The sequence below is a fragment of the Thunnus albacares genome, chromosome 6 (assembly GCF_914725855.1).
Source record: "Thunnus albacares chromosome 6, fThuAlb1.1, whole genome shotgun sequence".
Classification (NCBI taxonomy): domain Eukaryota; kingdom Metazoa; phylum Chordata; class Actinopteri; order Scombriformes; family Scombridae; genus Thunnus; species Thunnus albacares.
Window position 1 is genome coordinate 16531798 of NC_058111.1, and position 19312 is coordinate 16551109.

Below are 19312 nucleotides of genomic sequence, written 5' to 3' on the forward strand. Positions count from 1 at the left end.
AGGAAAGATTGCAGTGAGGAAAACCTCTTTTAGTGTTCATTTGCACCTGACTGTTGTTTTAATACAGACTTGAAAAATTGTGAACCTGTCCTTTAATGTCCCTCTGTTATTGTAAATTGTGAATGTCAACATTTTTCTAAACCAAATGATCACAAATATGACCAAAACACACACTTGTACACAGAGGAAATAACAAAGACAATGAAGTGGATATGATCTATTTTATCTCAGGAAAACCACTAGTGCCTCACTTGTGTTTCTACTTTTAGTGAACATAAAAAAGTTGATATCTTCAACCAGCAACTGTCCATCTGATATTCTACCACTTCTTTGCAATATATAATTTATTTTGTATATTTTGTATTTATATATACAGTATATATTTGATAGCTCTAATACTTACAACCGTTCCTCCGTCCAATTAGACCATTTGTTGAAAGAGAAAATAAACATGATTATATCATAGATCTATATGTCACAAAAATAGCATTGTGTTGCAGATTTCTACTTTCCAAAGTTCATTTTCCTGTTCTGTCTTCCATATTTTCCCATCAGTGGTATAATGTGAAAGATGAAGAATAGGTCAGATGGTTTATTATTTTTAAGTTGATTCCCTCACTTCAGAAGGTCAGCTGATATTGGTGTCAGTGCCATTAATGGTGCTTTGCTTAATTTGGCCAAGTTCATTTTATTCAAGTCTAATTGATTATTTGCCTCCAACAAAACTATGATTTTGTCATGCTGAGGGGCCTGCTTTAAATCAGAATCGACTGTATTCACCAACTGTAAACATACAAGGAATTTGACTCTAGTTTAATAAACATATGAATCCCCAAAAGCAGATGTAGCAGCTACAGTAGAGCAGTGGTTCTCAAACTTTTTCACATCAAAGACCCCCAAACTGACAAGAATTAAACCACAGACCCCCATTTGATAAGAGTTGTCCCAGGGTCCCCCATCTGATAAGATTTTTGCCTTTAGATGTTTCATTACAAAAAGTGTATGAAACCCATGACCAAAATAATCATACATTCTGTTATTGTGTTACTTCTAGATGGAATTATAGTGGAAATAATTTATTCCCCTTTTTGCTCGGGACAAGTGGAACCCCCCTCAAGGACTCCTGGGGGTCGCCAGACCCCACTTTGAGAACCACTGCTGTATAGTTTTGTCCTTGTCCTTGACCGGTCCTGTGAATATTTTTCAATGAAAATTAAAACCGGAAACAGTGTTGCGGATAATTATGTCTAACTTCATGGATCTCAAAAATTCCTTGCTCACAAAATGGCAGGAAATGAACTCCCCTTGCGACATGTTCATTGTGTATTACAGAAAACATGGCCCTTTATTTGTCACCCACATTGGGCATTTCCTTCAGCAAACACAGAGAGGAGGAAACCGATCTGGGATTTACAAAATAAGAGTCGCAGCCTTTTATGTAAACACTGGCTTTGTGCAGAATGTACTCAGAACCTTTACTTAAGTAAAAGTAGTAATACTTCAATGTAAAACTAGTCCATTACAAGTAAAATTTCTGCATTTAAAACCCTACTTAAGTAAAGTACAGAAGTATTATAAGTTAAATTTTCTTTAAGTATTAAATGAAAATGTACTTGTTTTGCAGAAACTCACCCCCGTGACTGATATATTATATACATTTAATACAGTACAATAATAATACTGAAGCATCAGTGGTTTCCAACCTAGAGGTTGGGACCGTCCAAAGGGTCACCAGATAAATCTGAGGGGTCGTGAGATGATAAATGGGGGAGTAAAGAAGAAAAAACAAAATTCTGTTGCACAAATCTGTTTTCAATTTTTGGAATTTTTCTCTATTCTTTTGATTTTTGGTGAAATATTGGATCACTTGAACATTTATTGAAATGAAACCACGTGAGGATGAAACGTCTCTTTAGTGGGACTGCTTACAACTACATCTGAAACATGACAAGGAGAAAAATGGTTAGGAGCTTAAAGATGTCAAATAAATGTAGTAGAGTAGTAGAGGAGTAGAAAGTACAATATTTCCCTCTGAAATGTAGTGGAGTGGAAGTATAAAGTAGCATCAAATAGAAATACTCAAGTAAAGTACAAGTACTTGTATTCAAGTACAGTATTTGAGCAAATGTACTTAGTTACCTTCCACCACCGGTTTTGTCCGATAGCCATTTAATAGCCGTATTTTTGTGTTGCTGCAATAAGTTTATGTTATGTTCTGCTTAATGAGGCCACGCTGTTAGAAATAATGATTTTGACGGCGTTTTGTCTTGAAGGTTTGAAAGCGGAAGTGTAGTATTTTACCAACTGAATAGTAATTTTGCTCTGTGCGCGTGAGAAAAGGAAGAAAGGAGGGTAGGTTATAGTGAAGTGCTCCTGGGCTGGAAGAAGGGAACGGGGTACTTTTTTTATTATTATTATTGTTCGTACACTCTGCCCGTTTCCATCTTCTTATCCTGGCGAAAGGTTGAACGGTTAAAATGGAGGCGGACAGATCCGGCGGAGGACCAAACCCGAACTCCGGAGGCGGCAGCAGCGGAGCGGGGCGCAACCCAAACGGGCCCAAAGCAGCACCGGGCCAGTCGATATCAGCTGCGGCGACCGGGCCGATGGCAGCAGCGGCGGCAGCAGCAGCAGCCGGGGCCATGCCCGGATCGTCGCAGTCTCGGGAGCTACAGGACGGGGACTCGGGTATGACGCTTCCTGGGATCCTGCACTTCATCCAGTACGAGTGGGGACGTTTCCAGGCCGAGAAATACCGCTGGGAGGCTGAGAGAGACGAACTCAGGGTAAATGTGTTTATTATTTAGCCTGCGTTTGCAACGCTAACGCCGGATAAAGGCCAGGACGGACATTGTAGTAGCTTCTTTAGTGGTGCTTTGTGACAGTGCCCTGTAGTCTATCAGATTCAGAATGACAAAATGCTAACGGGCTAACGTTACACCATATCATATTGTACTGACCAGGGTCTATTATTACTAGACAATCAATTCAAATATAGGAGCTGTATGACCTCCAGGTGCTGATCACCAAAAGCCAAACAACCACCAGTAGCTTATAAACATAAAATAAACAGTATTTTCAGTAACTATTAATGTACGTCTTTTCGTTTGTAAATAGCCATTATCCACAATCAATTACAATCCATTCAGTGATATACATACCATGGAATTAGATGATAAAGGTTTATGATATCTTGCAAAAGCAAGCAAGTTATCATACAAATAAAAAAGGTAGGTAAACAGAGTTGAGGTGTGGCTACCTTGCAGTGTCTGTCTGATATCAATGTAGGTACATATCAAAGACATGCCTGAACCAGATTCCTTTCAAGGTGGACTGTATTTATGGCTTACCTGGAAACATAGTTTGTTAATATACAATTATCCAGTTTCCATACCCCATAGGGACAAATCATAAGTAATCTGTGGCTGTGCTGTCGTGGCTAGAAGATGATGGCAGTGTCAGACACACAGCTGTGAGTTCCCTTTGAAATCACTACATCTGAGAAGTGTCAGCAATTGGTGCCCTCAGTTGTCAAAACCGGGGTGCTCACTTGAGGAGATTCCAAACTAAAATTAAAATTAGTTTGATGTTACTGTTATTTTATTCACAAAACAATTGGCACAATGTGAGAACGTGATCAGGGTGACCTTTGAAGGTAGGTTGCACTCTCTTCATGCACACCGCAGACAGAAGTTTTTGCACTGAATCACATCACATTACAGCTAAAATCCCGTCCAATGGAATTCATTAGTACATAATCTTGACAGATAGTGGTCTATAGTCAAATGTGTGTTTGTCAGGAAATCAAAATGTTGGTGTTTTGATTGAGGGTTTGTCCCACAGATGGATTAGTCAGTGGTGTGGTACATGAAGTTGACTGATGATATGTTACGAAGTTGTATTTTTAAGCATCATTCACACTTTTTTGACTGTCCATGACGGACCATTATCAGAATCTGTGAAATAGCAAGAAAACCCTTTGTGAACGTGTGTGTAACTGCCATAGAAAAGTCCTTGAGCAAGGCATGAATCCCCTAATAGCCCCAGTTATTCAACAGAAGACAGAGGTTGCACTGTGCAACTCTCTTGCATGCATGTGTGCAACTGTGTGAGGCAGAACATTGCTAGACAGGATTGTGCTTACTCATCAGATTGTTCCAGGATTAAGAAAAGGTTAGAAAAACATACACACATACGAAGATGTTTTCGCTCTGCGTTTGGGTTGAAGTATGGTTCATCTCTTCATTCCTAAATCCATATGTGGTCTTCCTCTTGTGACCACAGTTTGCTTGTAATTAAGCCTATGACCTATCTTATGGAGTTCACCAGTTTGACAAAACCACAGAAAAAAACATATCATTGCCTCTCCTCTGTCACTCTGCCTCTCACTTTCCCTTCAATTCAAACCTATGCAGTTATAAATAGGAGCGTCATAAAATATGGATGAACAATAACAAAGTGGCTGTGCTCGCTGCTTTTATGGGCGCATGTATAGAGGAGTGGGAGTGGAAGTCAGAAACAGGCCAACGCCATGTCCAACATGCCATTAGAGCTCGGTGTGGAACTTTGTTTTGTGTGTGCGTAGTTGTTGCACATGGTCTGGTTTCACGGGTACAATTAGCACCACGTCCTGTACTGAGAGAAAGAGAGGATCACTGGAGTGCCAGACTGAAAAAAATGACCTAGCTTACATTTAAACACCCACAGGCCACAGCCCTCTGGCTTTTGTTGCCAGCATGCTCACAGAGCTCTCAACATGCCGGTTAGCATGGCCCCAAGCCATGTCCTGTACCGTTAACAGCATTCTGTACATGTGTCTGCTCACATGTCAACTACACATGACATTTAAAGCATCCACGACTTTTAAAGCTAGTTATGAGAGCTACTCGCAAAATCTTAGACATCATTGGCACCAATATTTGACAGGGAGCTAACACTACCATCGTATAACTGTGTGACATTTTGTTGGAATGTCCATGATTGTAGCCTAGCATGTCACACATGTGCTGGCTGTGAATGTGTTTTCGGTGTGAAAAGCCACCTGTGGTGCTGTGTCTCCAGTGACAGGCCAGGAATGAAGGCCCTCCCTGCTCAGGGTCAGGTGGGACGTCCCAGCATGACCACTGGGCAGCAGCACAGGGGACAGGTGGCAGTGGCCTTGTACTTCTCTCCTTCAGACACACAAGAAGCTTTTCCCTTTGTATTTCATCAACTTGCACCAGTGCTGTACTGTCTTTCATCAGCCGTGTTGTCATTAGCTTGTTTTTGCCTGATCTTCATTAAAATTTAATAGACAAACAGACCAAGTCACTATACTTACTCCACAGGGAACAGGGCAGACCTCTACCTGCCCCTCTTTGTATTATTTTCATTTTAAGCTATTTAATTTTATTAACAGTGTCAGTAGTTGTGTAGAATAGATTACTGGTGACCCAGATGACATCACTTCCTGTGGCTCAGAGGGCCCCTGGGTACACATCTCTAATTAATAGCTTTGCGCTCTCAGCCATGACACACATATGACATCCATATGTAATGCATTATTACAGTGCGTGCCTCCCACCCACGCAGACTTACAGTGCTGCTGGTATTAAGTGTTTTTTAAGTATTTTATCTTTTTCTTTCTACTTTTCTATAGACCATTTTCTTTTTGTTGTTGTGTCTCTCAGCTTCATTCCTCTGAATCTTGAAAAGCTCACAATTAGAGTTTTCCTCTTTCATTTAAACACATTCATGACATACAATTCTTTTTTCTTCCTCATGCTTATCAAGCATCTTCTTTTCTAACTTGCGCAGCAAGCCCAACTCTTATGTGGGACTAAATGCTACACACAGACACACACACACACACTCAACACACTCAAACACACTCCATCAAAGCACCCTGTCCCAGAAAAGTTCATTGCTCTACTTGTTGGCTCATGGATTCTATCTCGGGTATGAAGGGATGAGGAGATGGAGGGTGGCCAGCAGAGGAGGAAAGCTGCCCTTGACCCTGTTCTGCAGCTAGCAGAGAGAGACTAACGTAGAAGGCTAAATGTGTCAGCTCTCCATGCTTCAACAAACTCTGGAAAGGTCAGCAGCGGTAGGCCACATGGAGGGAAATCCACCCACAGGAAGGAGAGATCAGATGGCACAACAGGTTTGCTTGCAACAAGGTTTCTTTGTACTTTAGGCTTTGTTAGTTTACCAACATAATACAAAGAAAATAGCCGCAGAGTCATTGTTAGCAGGGCTGTATTAAGTGACACTCAAAGACCAACATAATTCCCTTTGTCACTCCTCAACTTAGGCTGGTTTTAATTATGAATGATATTTTACTGAGGTGTGATTTTTCTAGTGATGTATTTTGGGAACTGTTAGAGGCATCTCATCTATTGTTGCCCTTCGTAAGTATCAGTCTCTCAATAAGAACACATACTCTCTTTTAGCTGATGAATGGACCGCCCAGTCTCACTTTTGCCAGCCCAGATCCCACACATGAGTAAAAACAAGCACGTCCCAATCTGAACCAGGGAAAGGGCAGAATAACAAAGATCAACAGAAGCTGAAAACAGTACAAATGTGACGTCTCCTCATCTCATTGCTGTAGTCTGATGAAACGCAGTGTACTCAGAAATGTCCAGGGTCGGACAGGGACAAAAAAACATCCCTGGACTTTTTAACACACAGACTGGGGGGGTGGGGCATTCACTCTTGGGGATGCATCTCTCTCGCTCTTGTTTTTGTATAATGGGCTGCTGAAGCAGCCCACATAGTGCTCAAGCGGCCCACATAGCAACCGTCCCACCAGGATTTCTCCCAGTGCTCGTGATGGCCAGTCTGACTCTGGAAAAGTCTTGTATACACCTTCATAGAGCTTTTAGTGTAAGGATGTCCCACCAGCTGATAGATTCAGAGCTACATTTGTTCTTGCTCCTAAGAAAACCATTGTGTGCTTTGGTTATTAATGTACTCAAACATCATATTTTACCATTTGAACCCTTAACCCTACCACTTCCAAAAAGAAATAGTGTAGAAAGGAGGAACAAGTAAAACAAGGTTAGAACCAAAGAAAGGGTAAATATCTGACTAGAAATGACCTAGAGCAACAAACACAGTGTGTTCCCATTGTCATGTGGATATTTGTGTGTGTATGCATGCAGCCTTGCTTCTCTCTTAGCTGACATAGCCGTGTCAGAGATTCGAGGTTTCAGACACCAGTGGGAACCTGTCCGTCTAGCAACACAGCATGACACTGGCACACAGGGGTGTGATGGTTATCTGTTTGTGTGAGCAGGTTGTAGCTCGTCTGTGTGTGAGTAGGAGTAGAAGTGCGTGCCCTGCCCCTTAAGGGTGAAGTTAGTAGACACATTCCACTTGGAGGTGGAAATTACAAAGCACTTTGCTGGGTCAAATAAATGTCTTTGGTTCAGTAAAAAGATTTGTAGTCACTGACTGTTGAGTTTATTTGGCTTTTTTAAACTTTTTTAAGAGTCCCCATCACTATTCATAATACTGTGACATGCTGTTAATTTGGTCAGTACATTGTGTTAAAGATTTGTTCGATCATGTGCAGAAGACCTCATAGTCCACCTTTGCCCCTCTTTTGAATATGATTGGTTTTACCCAAGTTTATGTCCTCTTCTTGACCCTCAGCAGACCACTGTATCAGAACAGTTCACATTTTATCATCATTATTGTGGAGGCAAGGTCAAGCTTGAATGTTACACATATTGATATAAGATAATGTAGCTATTTAGTTCTGAAAATGTGTGTTTTTTTCATTTTTATCTGTGTTCCATCTGTTTTTCAACCATTTATATAAGCCAGTATATAATGTACTTGCTGTTTTCTGATATCTGAATGCACACTATGACACTGCTGTGCTGTATTTTAGCATGTTCACATTTGATCATGTCAGACTGGAACAAGTGTTTCAGCTTGTTTGAAATGTACAAACACAGTATTGTCTCCGCCATTACAAAACTAAGCTACAACTTCACAATTGCTACTTGTGTGCAGCTGGAGATGGTTAGCTTAGCTTAGCAGCGGTTGCGACTAACTTTATGTCAGCTACTTTAATCAACCAAATTATATATAGTTGCATTGTTATTTATTCAAGAGCAAGCCAATTTTCTACTGTTTCACTAGTCTTCCTAACTTGTTAAATGAATTCAGTACTTTTCTACCCATCCTTTCAGTGCTCCTTACACATAAACTCAGTTAATTATTTAGTTATTTTACTTATTTTAAGGTTCTTATATCATCTGCAAGAACTAAACTGCTCCTCATTGGTTATGCCAAGTATAAACTATATAAAGTTATCTGTATTTCACAACCTTAGATCAAGCTTGCAGTGTTGACATGCTCGCTTGAACAATTATCTCCAAAATTCTCAGATAAGCGTATAAAATCACATTGCATTAATCAGGATTACTCAGCAGCAGCAGCAGCAAGGTTTGCTTGGCAGATTATCCACCAGCCCTCCTAGCTGGTTACGTGACTGTGTCTATGTGTGTGCGCTTTCCTGGGTGATTGACTACCCTCTCAAGTAGACCGAGTGCCTGCCCCATGAGATAGTGTTTTTAGACTGTTCTAGTTTTACAGAACTGCGTATGCGTGTGGGGGCAGACTTGTGGACACAGACAGGGTGTGCAGAGGAGAAATGGACTGTAAAACAAGCAGTATTAATGCTCCAGCACCACTTGGCACAGAGAGAGAAAGAGAGGGAGAGAGTGAAAATACAGAACTGTTATGCCTGCAGTCACCTGCATGCAAACCATGAGAGTTGCCTAAATGGGGATAAGCCACATTATTTTACTTCTAACTTGAATTAATGTTTTTTTATTTTTATTTTTTTTACTGGGGCATTTTTTCCTCCATCCAGTAGAGGGCAGGATGTTTGTTGCCATGTGTGGACCACTGTTTTGCCCCAAAACTGCCCACTGTGAAGCATCATCTTGTGTAAAACACAGATGCTTTAAGCCTTTGTTGTAAATATGAGTGCTGTAAATTTTTCATCTAGTCCCACAGCCTTTTCATGTCTCTGTCAAGACAAGTCTTACCATAAGATGGCTTACCCAGGGGAAGACGTTGCCTAAAGATAGTCCTCATCAAAACCTGACAGTGTTGTCACTCTGCGATCTCTCATTATCACTTTTTTTTTTTCTTCCTACAAAACCCTTTAATTGTTTGACAAATCAATGAAGGGGCTGTTCTTTCTCAAGGTTCAAAATTCTATCAGTTCAGTGAGGAAGGAAACGGATGGAAAATGAGAGAGGAAGCACGTAAAGGAAGGATGTGTCTTAAATGTAGGTATTTGAATTTGGCCGGTCCGTGTCTTGTTTTTCCTCTTCTGCAGATGCACAGTGAGGCCTTGGTTAGGAGAAGTTAAAAATAAGAGCCCTGTTCCACAACCCTCTACTTACATGTATTCCTCTGGGTTCTCGGAAGTCATGTTTGTTATGCTTGTCACATCAGACTTTTCTCCTTTGCGTTCACGGTCTCTGCTTGTGATGTCTGTTGATATCAAATGCTTTACTCACTTGCCTTAATTGAGACAGCACGCTTTTTTTAAAATCCATTCCACTGCAGTTAGGGTGTCAGTGTAAATTGATTTGGCGAACATATATGGCTGAGTGGTTCCGGTATGCCTTTCTGAAAGTACTTTGTGTGTTGCTTACCATTTGTATGTGTGTGTGTTTTCAGGCTCAGGTGGCGTTCCTACAGGGTGAGAGGAAAGGGCAGGAGAATATGAAACAGGACCTGGTAAGGCGGATCAAAATGCTGGAGTACGCCCTAAAACAAGAGAGGTAAGACAAAACGCCAGGAAATTACCTCCTTCTGTCTCTGTCTCCTTATGTCTGTTATCCATTCAGCCTAATGTTTTACATGCTTTAGGAATATTGATTTGATAGTCAAAGATTTCTCTTGTATTTGCCTATAATGGTTCCCTCGTGTGGTCTGTTGTGGGATTGCAGGTCTAAGCACCAAAAGCTGAAGACAGGAAACGACCAGAGTCCAGGAGACAAGAAACCAGAGACAGAGGCAGAGCAACGTATGTTGTTCACCCAAGCCCCTTATACTCCCTGCTATTTGGAAATAATGTAGAATTACTGCTGTTGGATTTTTTCCTGTGGCTGTACTGTTAGAGCAAGTTTTTTACCTTTTCTGCTCATGCCTTGCTGTTGCATTACTATTGACCAATCTTATTTTCTTTAGTTCCCAATGGGCCCGCTGAGTCAGACTCTGAGCCAGCCAATCAGATGTCCTGGAAGGAGGGACGTCAGCTACTACGCAAGTAAGCCTCCTCCGTCATCAGCTCCTTTTATCTCAGTGCCATACTAATGTGCTCTATCAGTATTAAAATTGCTTATCATTGGTATTAAAAATGTAATCAACTAGAAGGAGCAATTTATATGGGTGCATATTTATTTATGTGCATTTCCCTGTGAATGTAGATATCTTGAGGAAGTGGGCTATTCAGACACCATCCTGGACATGCGTTCAAAGCGTGTGCGCTCTCTGCTCGGGCGGAGCAGCCCCGAGTCCAACGGGCCTCCACCATCTGAAGCCTCCCCTGAGCCTGAGCCCCGGGCAGGTGGAGAGTCCTTGTTGGTCAGACAGATAGAGGAACAAATCAAGAGGTGAGACTGTGCAATCAGATGCTCTCTCTCTCTCTCTCTCTGACACACACACACACACATGCACAAATACTGTTACTCCACAGAAAGGAAGTGATGACACAGCCAACACCCATGTTGTGCAGCACAAGAAAAAACATGTCACTGTCTGTGGGAGAAACAAAAGATTGACGTACCTTGATTTTATTATCAGTATTTTGTGGGGAATTTGAAAATGGCGTATTAAAGGTGTACCTTTGTAAACAATAGTACACCCATAGAATTTTACCACTCAGCTTTTGATCATTAATAACATCATTGCTGAACATTCCTGGGCGAGGCTGCTTTGTGAGTTGCAGCCATGTGCATTTGTCTGTACAAGCAGAAATGTGAAGACAGTGAAACAATAGCACATCCTAATCTCAATAGCCAACAGAACAAGATGCAGAAAAGATGTGTAAAACGGAGGGCATCCTCCATCATGTCGACATGGTAAGATTTCAAAAATAGTGAAATCTATATTTGGAAGCATGTTTACGTGCCTGTTATTGGAAACATACATCATATTGCCACCTGAAGATGAAACCTGAGAGTAGAAATATAGTAACCTTTGGGTAGTTTTATCAAAATTATATGTGTATTTCCTGTAGAAAAGTCATAAAACTGGATGATGAAACCTTCTGTTAGATTTACAAGTTGTTAAAGTTATCTAAATTTTTAATAGAGTTCTTGTACTTGTAAAAATGTATTCAGATAACATTACCAAAACCATGGCTATAATGTAATGTAGATTTTTAATGCCAAAATTTTAAGAATATATCAACAAATAGTATAATTCAGGTCATGCTGCCTCACACTATAAGGTGTCCTAAATAAACTTTTTGTCCTTATACTTTAATGTGGACTGGAGAAACTAAAGTATGTGTCTATTTGTAGGAATGCGGGCAAGGAAAGCTCTAAGGAACGTTTGGGTGGCTCAGTGCTCGATAAGATTCCCTTCCTGCATGGCTGCGAGGATGATGATGAAGACGACAGCGACGAAGAAGATGACTTCCAAGGCATGGCCACCGACTGCATCGATGGACCTCGAAAGAACAAGAAGTCTCGTGTAAAGGTGCGATTGATGATTCGACATGAAATCAGGAAGAAAATAAAGATTGATTGACAAAATGTTTGTCAATCAACACACTGATTTATAGTTATGACCTCTGAAAGTAACCTTGCTTTTCTCTGTGTCTGTGTTTCTCTCTGTCGCTCTGTGTCCAGATGGGTTCAGAGCCTATGACCACAGACCTGGACCCCGAGGACGAGGAGGATGAAGATGACTCAGAAGATGCCCTCAGTGAATTTGACTTCCTGGGCTCGGGGGAGGATGGGGAGGGGGCGGGAGAGGCCCGGATCTCTGGGGACGGACGGGAGTTAGGTACGCTGTTGCCATAGCAACACCATCAGCACCAGCACTGCCAGAATCACTGCCACCAGTGTATCTGTCTTTTCCTGCCCCCCTTGCTCACCTTTTTATCTTTTACTTCTCATTGTGTCTTGGCATCTCTTCTTGTCAATAAAACCAACCTCTTTTCCCAACCACCTGTCTCTCTGTCCTGTTTCACGAGCTTGTCAGTCTGTGACTCTTTAGCGTTGTGTAGCTGTCATCTCTATCTGTAGACATATTCTCTGTGGTCCGGGGTCATTTCAAAGGTTATCACGCATGCTGCCTTCTCTTTTTATATGTCCACATTTCATTCTTTGAGTCATATTTACACTGTAGTCCTGCACTTTTATTGATTTCATCCTCTCACAAAAAGAGTCTTTTAAAGTTCTGTGTGTCATGTATTAAGAGTGAAGTCTATCTTTTTGCCACTTTCTACATTTGTCTGTCTCATTTGTCCATCTGTTGGCCTCTCCGCCCTTCCTCCACCTCTCTGCATGACTGGATGTGTTGTGTCTCTTTCCTCTTGCCGGGTTCAGAGAACCGCAGGAACAAGTTACAAGGCATGATGTCGGACTTCCCCCCTAAACCTATCCCGCCCCCCTCTGTATCGGGACAGGCTCGCTCCGGGGAAGGTAAGACTTCCCAACCAAATATGCCCCATAGAAAACCAGACTCTGCACTGTCTCCCTTGAATCCCACACATGATTGTAGCTTAGACATTAAATCTCAAATTTAGATGCAGTCTTGTTTAAAAGCGTGCGGGGGTACACAACTATAAACGTTTCCTCTGGTACACAGTGTGGGAGTAAGGAAACAGGTTGCATGGACTTTTGCCATGGAGATCTAAGATTCATTGCTATATTTTACTGTTATCCCAGCTTGTATTTATAGGAGCTGTGACGTTTTGTGAAATTGCAGAAGTGACTCTTGTGCTTTTCCGCCTCCAAACCTGCAGGTGGCGCCCTGGGTTTCTCCTCTGATGTCTTCATTATGGATGCCGTTGGAGGAGGAGACATGAACCTGGGTGAATTGGCTGATCTCACTGTTGCCAACGACAACGATCTCTCCATGGATGTAATTACACTTTTTTTCACTTCAGTACACAGGATATAACTCAACCTTCATGAGCACACTCAGAATATGTCGGATGTGTGATCTTTGTAAATGTGTGTGCTGTCAGATGCAGGATAACAGGGAGGAGTTTAAGAAGACATGGAACCCTCGATTCACACTACGCAGCCACTTCGACGCCATCCGCGCATTGACCTTTCACCCCAGCCAAGCGGTGCTGCTCACAGCCTCAGAGGATGGAACACTAAAACTGTGGAACCTCAACAAGGCCATGCACTCCAAAAAGTAAGAATCACCTTGAAGGAAATGGAAAAACAAGGACTTAATTTATTGTATATGCATAACATGCAACTCCAAACGCTTTACAAACAGCAGTAGTGCAGATGTGAACGTGAGATAGAAGCAAAGACGTAAAGCTAAGCAGCAAATTTAAAAGATTGTGTTCCTCCACAGGAACGCAGCGTTAGATGTTGAGCCCATCTACACATTTAGAGCGCACAGGTGAGTTGAGTCTGAAGCATACACACAAACAACTAATGCTCAAACCTGTCACTGACATACACAGATACAGTGTAATCTCTGATCCATTTGTCTTTTTGTGTAGTGGTGCTGTTCTGTCACTGACAATGGGTGAGGATGGAGAATCCTGCTACAGCGGAGGTCTGGATGGAACTGTCAGGTGTTGGAAGATGCCAGACCTCAACGTGGATCCTTACGACAACTATGGTCAGTCAGTCTGAACTATATTATTTTATTGTCAGTGAGTAATAATGATATTCTATTTTCCAGTTGTCTTTATCTCTATTTATATTTGATGTTTGTGTGTGTGTCTTCATGTAGATCCCGGCATTGAGAGCAGTGTGCTGGCAGGCCATGAGGACAGCGTGTGGGGTCTGACTTACTCTGCGGTGCACCATCGTCTTGCCTCATGCTCAGCCGATGGCACCATTCGCCTCTGGGACCCCCAGAACTCGTCTCCCTGCTTGTCTGTCTTCAATAAGGAGAGAGGTAGCCACACATGTTGAGTGTGTACATTTGCATTCAGGCTCTGTAACTGTACACACATGACACATCTTTATCTTGTCTCGTTGTCCCAGAGCACGGCACGCCCACCTCGGTGGCCTTTGTGGCCTCTGATCCCAACCAGGTGGTGGTGTCATTTGATGGTGGTGAGACGCTGCTCTACGACCTCAACACAGAGCAGAGCGTCACAGCACTAGAGACACAGACCAAGGACGGTATGTAGTAGTGCGTGTGAGTAATATCACCTAAGAGCAGATAAATAAATTAAACATGTGACATTAAAATAAGTTATTTTTCTACCTTTGCAGGCAGTGAACTAATTAACCGCGTGGTCAGCCACCCATCTGAGCCCGTCTCCATCACTGCACACGAGAACCGCACCATCCGCTTCATAGACAACAAGACAGGTATCTGAAAGAGGAGGTTCTCTGTACAGTTTCTCTACTTTTTCTGGGATGTGAATACATCTAAATAAGCTTGTTTTGTGTGTTTTTACAGGTAAAGTTGTCCACTCAATGGTGGCCCACCTGGATGCGGTCACCTGTCTTACTACAGACCCCAAAGGCACTTACCTCATCTCTGGCAGTGAGTACCACTCAGCTTTATTATTTCAATTAAACAATGGAGATCTGAAGTTCTTAGAATTTGGGTACTCCGAGGACAAGGAGAATGTTGGCTGAATTCAAAATACCACACACTATAAATCTTATTCTCACTTCTCTGCACACTGACCTGCAGTTCAGCTGCTTTTGTTGTAGCTTTTTCATTATTATTATAATAATTATAATTTGTATACCAGTGGGTATTTTCTTAGGCTCTGATTCATAGTTAATTGCCATTTTAAAGAATCAAGTAGACGGAATTAACAAAACACAATTGAAACATTTTTTATGGGCTTAAACTATAAAAGCAGACCACACACCACATCAGCTGCACATTTATCATTTATACTACTCAACATAATCAAACCAAACAAAGGAAGGTTCAAATTCTAGATATAATAAAGCAATCAGAAGCCCTTTTTACGATCCTAATAATGCCTAATTGCCCAATATTGCAGTCTAAAGCAAATGCAGTACATAGTGATCTTTGCCCCTCATAACCGTGGTGTGGCTTTTTTTTTTTTTTTTTTTTTTTTGCCCCCCTGCAGGTCACGACTGCTCAGTGCGCCTATGGATGCTCGACAACAGGACGTGCGTGCAGGAGATCACGGCCCACAGGAAGAAGCACGACGAGGCCATTCATGACGTGGCCTTCCACTCTTCCCAGCCCTTCATCGCCAGCGCCGGCGCAGATGCACTTGCCAAGATCTTTGTCTGACAGCACTGCCGTCATTCTGGTGAGAAGGGACAAACAGAAGGGTGAAGCACAGAGGGGCTGGAGTTTACAGTTACTTTGAAATCTGGCAATGCACACAAAGAGGTGCAAGTGAGTGTGAGCTTTGATACAAGTGAACAAGCTGCACAACTCTCCTCCATTATACCCTTTAAAAAAAACTAAACACAATATTTAATCTTGACCTATTTTTGGGTAAAAAGGTTGATTCTCCATTTTTAACTGAATATCATATTTGAACAGTCTTGGGCTTAAATTGGACAATTTAGAAATCCTAAATTCCTTCCTTTTTTGGATCACCTTACTATAAAAACATTTCTCTAAAATGATATTTTGAAGGGTATGAAGCTTGGTATATTGGAGAAAAAAAACCTTGTTTTTTCTTATTGCAGTTTATGATTAGATCAAGGATTCGTTTATTTTTAAATCCCCACATTAGATATATTTTTAATTGCATGATAGACAATGTCTTTTGCCTTTTACATTAGTGAAAAGAGCAATTCCACGCAGGTGTTAGTCTAATGTTGTTTGTCTTTTTCTGCCTTTAGAGTCCCACAACCACAACCGGGCCAAAAGAGACTGAAGACTACAGTGGACAAATTTCACCTGCGCTCTCTCACACACACACACACACACACACACACAAACACACACACACACACACACTCTTGTCCTGCACCCCACTGGCTGGGTCATTGCCACAGGACGTCACCTCCCCTCAATTCCTCACCGTTTTATGATGCCTCAGTGACTTCTTGTAATACTAATCACACCGCTTTTTTATAACTTTAAAATCCTAGCTGCTCTGTTTTCAAATAATCATGTTTGGAGTAACACTTTTTCTACACTACAATATTCTGTTCTGCGTTTTTTTTTTTTTTTTTTTCAATCTGCCAGTGATTGTTACAAAGCACTGTGTGTGTGTGTTTGTGTGCTTGAACTGCTGACACTACTCACGCAATTTGTGTTGTAAGAAGAACCACCAAGGAAACACTCACTGCACAGCTCACGCAACGCACAAATGCACCACCACATTTCATTTGAGATCTTTTTTTAATGGTTAACAAATGTTAAATTTCTTGTGGCTAACATACGTATGTAGGCATGACTTAAAACAGTAAGCGTTCCCAGTGTCAGCAGGCAACACCTGACCGACCTCTGCAGCGGGAAATCAATGTATTACATTCCAAAGACTCCATAGAGAGTGTGTGTGGTGTCGTATTTGGAGGTTGGAGAATGTTAAACCTAGTCGTGTGTGAGGAGGCACTAGATAGACGCTAACCAGTGTTGAACAAATAGCTTTAATTTCAACTTTTTCGCCAAGTCTCAATGTACGTCTGAGTATTTTCGTGTCCCCATGATTCTGCCTCTATTTGTGTGTGCGTGACATTAAATGTCACTCTGCTGTACAAGATAAAACATATTCCTACAAATGGGAGGGAATATTATCATCATGATCCATTTCTACAGATGTACAGTTTGAACTCGATTCTGCAGGCTGATGCTCTCACACCACATTAACTAGCTAAAGATAGATATCATGAGAGCACAGTTACAGTCTGTAGACCAGAAGGGGTGTGAGGCCAGTCTGTATGCTCTCAGCAAATGATGCTTGACGATGGTGTCATTTGCTGCTTTTTACTGTACAGAAAGTGTGTGTGTCTGTGTGTGTGTGTGAGTGTGTGCGCGTGTGTTTGTATATGCACTAGTTAAATCACGGTGCTATGAAAGACCTTGTTAGTCTTGAGTCAGAATCAGGGACCTGTTTCGTGTGTGTGTGTGAGTGTGAGGAAGAGAGACCTACATTGAGTGAATCAACTTTTTAAATGACATTTCATCATTGAATCATTTCATGAACTTGTACTGAGATACTGTGTGGTCACATTTCATTATTAACACTCACTGTTGTATGTTTCTCATCAGAGGGATGTGAATAATGTCGGCCTTTATCGTTTCAAGCTTGAGGAGTGTACAGAGCTGATCTTAGTTATATTACAGTGAGGGCCACCTGGGCTGAAATAGCTTCCTCAGAAGAGAGCTGCTTTTTCATTTCATCTTCAAGTCAGCACCAGTTTGTAGGCGGTGCTCGGTCCTGGCTCGTTGTTATTTATTCAAGCTTTTTTTTTTTTTTTTTTTTCTTAAAAAAAAAGCTTGACATCACCTTCAGTTGTGTGTCCAGGTGAGGTTCCCTCTTGTTATATGACGTGCATCAGTTGCACAGTAGCACGTTACCCGGAGAGCTAACGGTGTGAAGCTGGCCTCATGTGTCCAAAGAGGCATGCTGGGAGAAGTGGCTCCAGGGGAGGAAGATAGAGAGAGAGAAAAAAAAGAATTAAGTTCTTTTTAATTTCAGTCACTTTTGTCATTTCAGATAGGAAAAAAAAAAATCTATTGATCTAAGATGTGTGGGGATCAGATGTGACTCAGCAACTGCTATTCTGAACGTAACCCAGACATTGGATAGTTGTAGTGGTAACATGATTCCTTTAGAGAAAAGAGTGGCAAGTCATGGACTACAGTAGTGCAGGAGTATATTTATAATTTTGTAAACACCTTGCACCCGTCTTTCTTTGCGTGCCACATTGTGGAAACTGTAGGACACATGTTTATTGTCGTCCCTTAACAGCTGACCTGACTTCCAGTTACTTGACAGGTAATTTTATCTTATTACCTTGAGAAGACTGATAAAATCTGGTGTTAAATCAGTTGGTTAAGGGGCACCCTCCACCTCTTTAAAGATTACAGGGTCATACAAGGAGTCAGAGGTCAGATTGAGGTGTTCAAAGTAGCCTAGAGGTAAGCACTCCTTTCCTAATCACTGGGGGCACTAGCATTCAGAGTTTTTTCTCATACAGGGTGGAGGATTGTTGTCTGTCTGGAATTAGACTAGATGATACCATGCAACCAGGTAGAAACACATTATTGTACTGCTGCTGGGCATAACGTCCTGTTGTCGCATTTAACTACTTTTTGCTCCACGACATCTGATATTGGATGCGCTGGTTACAGACATGGTGCAGAAATAATGTTTTGCAGGTATTACTTATTTAATCTGGAGGAACTGTAAGCGTGGGACATGCTGTGGCTCACAGTTATTTGCTAGTGAGAGTTACTGATGGCCAACTGATGCTTTTTTTCACTCTGAGCTACTACGTCCCCACTCTGAGACAAATCAGTATGACACATCAAAAAAAGAAAGAAATCAAATCAGAGGTTGTACATGATGACTAGAGATGCCATTACGTGCTGTAAATGTCCATCATTTCCTTGTTTTTTTTCTTGCATTTCTTTTCATTGTTTGATTATGAATATGATTATTAAGATGTAAGAATACTGTAGTATCATAAGTGAATCATTCTTCCTTGCTAGGCATAGAAATTGCTTGTGATTGATAATGGCAATGTATAACTTGTAAAAAAGCAAAATGATTAAAAAACCTGAAAAATTAAGAAAAACAAACAAAAAAAAAATCTGTTACCAGTCAGAGGCCAAGGTAAAGGACTCATTTTTTGTGTTTTTATTTTTTTATTAGCAATTTATCACTGTGTGATATTTTGTACATCATATTAAGCTGTATTCAAACAATTTCCTCTAACTACAAGGGATAAGAGACCTGCTTTTTATTAATTTTGTTTTATTATATATTTTTGAACTGCATTCTAGCTTGTATCAAATGACTTTCTCCTTTTGTTTTACGGGTCCCCTGTTGTATGTCATTAAGAAAGAAAAAAACAAAAAATGAAGATTTTGTACAGTGAATTGAGAGTTGTGTTTTGTGTTGTATTTCTTGCCTTCTAGTCCGAGATAAAAAAAAAAAAAGTCCTCAGAATACTACTTTTAAAGGAGC

At 41.2% G+C, this 19312-nt stretch overlaps 1 protein-coding gene across 2 annotated transcripts; it reads left to right on the plus strand.

Annotated features, from left to right (window-relative positions):
- The first annotated feature begins 2299 nt into the window (after positions 1 to 2299).
- Positions 2300 to 19224, plus strand: strn4 (striatin, calmodulin binding protein 4). Of its 2 annotated transcripts, none has more exons than XM_044353678.1 (18): positions 2300 to 2786; positions 9691 to 9794; positions 9963 to 10039; positions 10204 to 10282; positions 10443 to 10628; positions 11541 to 11718; positions 11871 to 12027; positions 12573 to 12668; positions 12992 to 13110; positions 13217 to 13392; positions 13561 to 13608; positions 13712 to 13833; positions 13948 to 14115; positions 14205 to 14345; positions 14439 to 14537; positions 14629 to 14715; positions 15281 to 15469; positions 16014 to 19224. In XM_044353678.1, exons 1-17 carry the CDS (start codon positions 2478 to 2480, stop codon positions 15448 to 15450), a joined length of 2316 nt encoding a protein of 771 aa, XP_044209613.1. In that variant the 5' UTR covers positions 2300 to 2477; the 3' UTR covers positions 15451 to 15469; positions 16014 to 19224. The 2 variants fall into 2 exon arrangements, with proteins under 2 accessions (XP_044209613.1, XP_044209614.1); XM_044353679.1 differs by lacking the exon at positions 2300 to 2786 and adding an exon at positions 5960 to 6142.
- The last annotated feature ends 88 nt before the right edge of the window (positions 19225 to 19312 follow it).

Coding starts and splice junctions, on each gene's coding strand:
- strn4 (XM_044353678.1), top strand. CDS start 2,478: ATGGAGGCGGACAGATCCGGCGGAGGACCAAACCCGAACTCCGGAGGC. Junction 9,795..9,962: donor TACGCCCTAAAACAAGAGAG/GTAAGACAAAAC, acceptor GTGGGATTGCAG/GTCTAAGCACCAAAAGCTGA. Junction 14,116..14,204: donor TGTCTTCAATAAGGAGAGAG/GTAGCCACACAT, acceptor TCGTTGTCCCAG/AGCACGGCACGCCCACCTCG.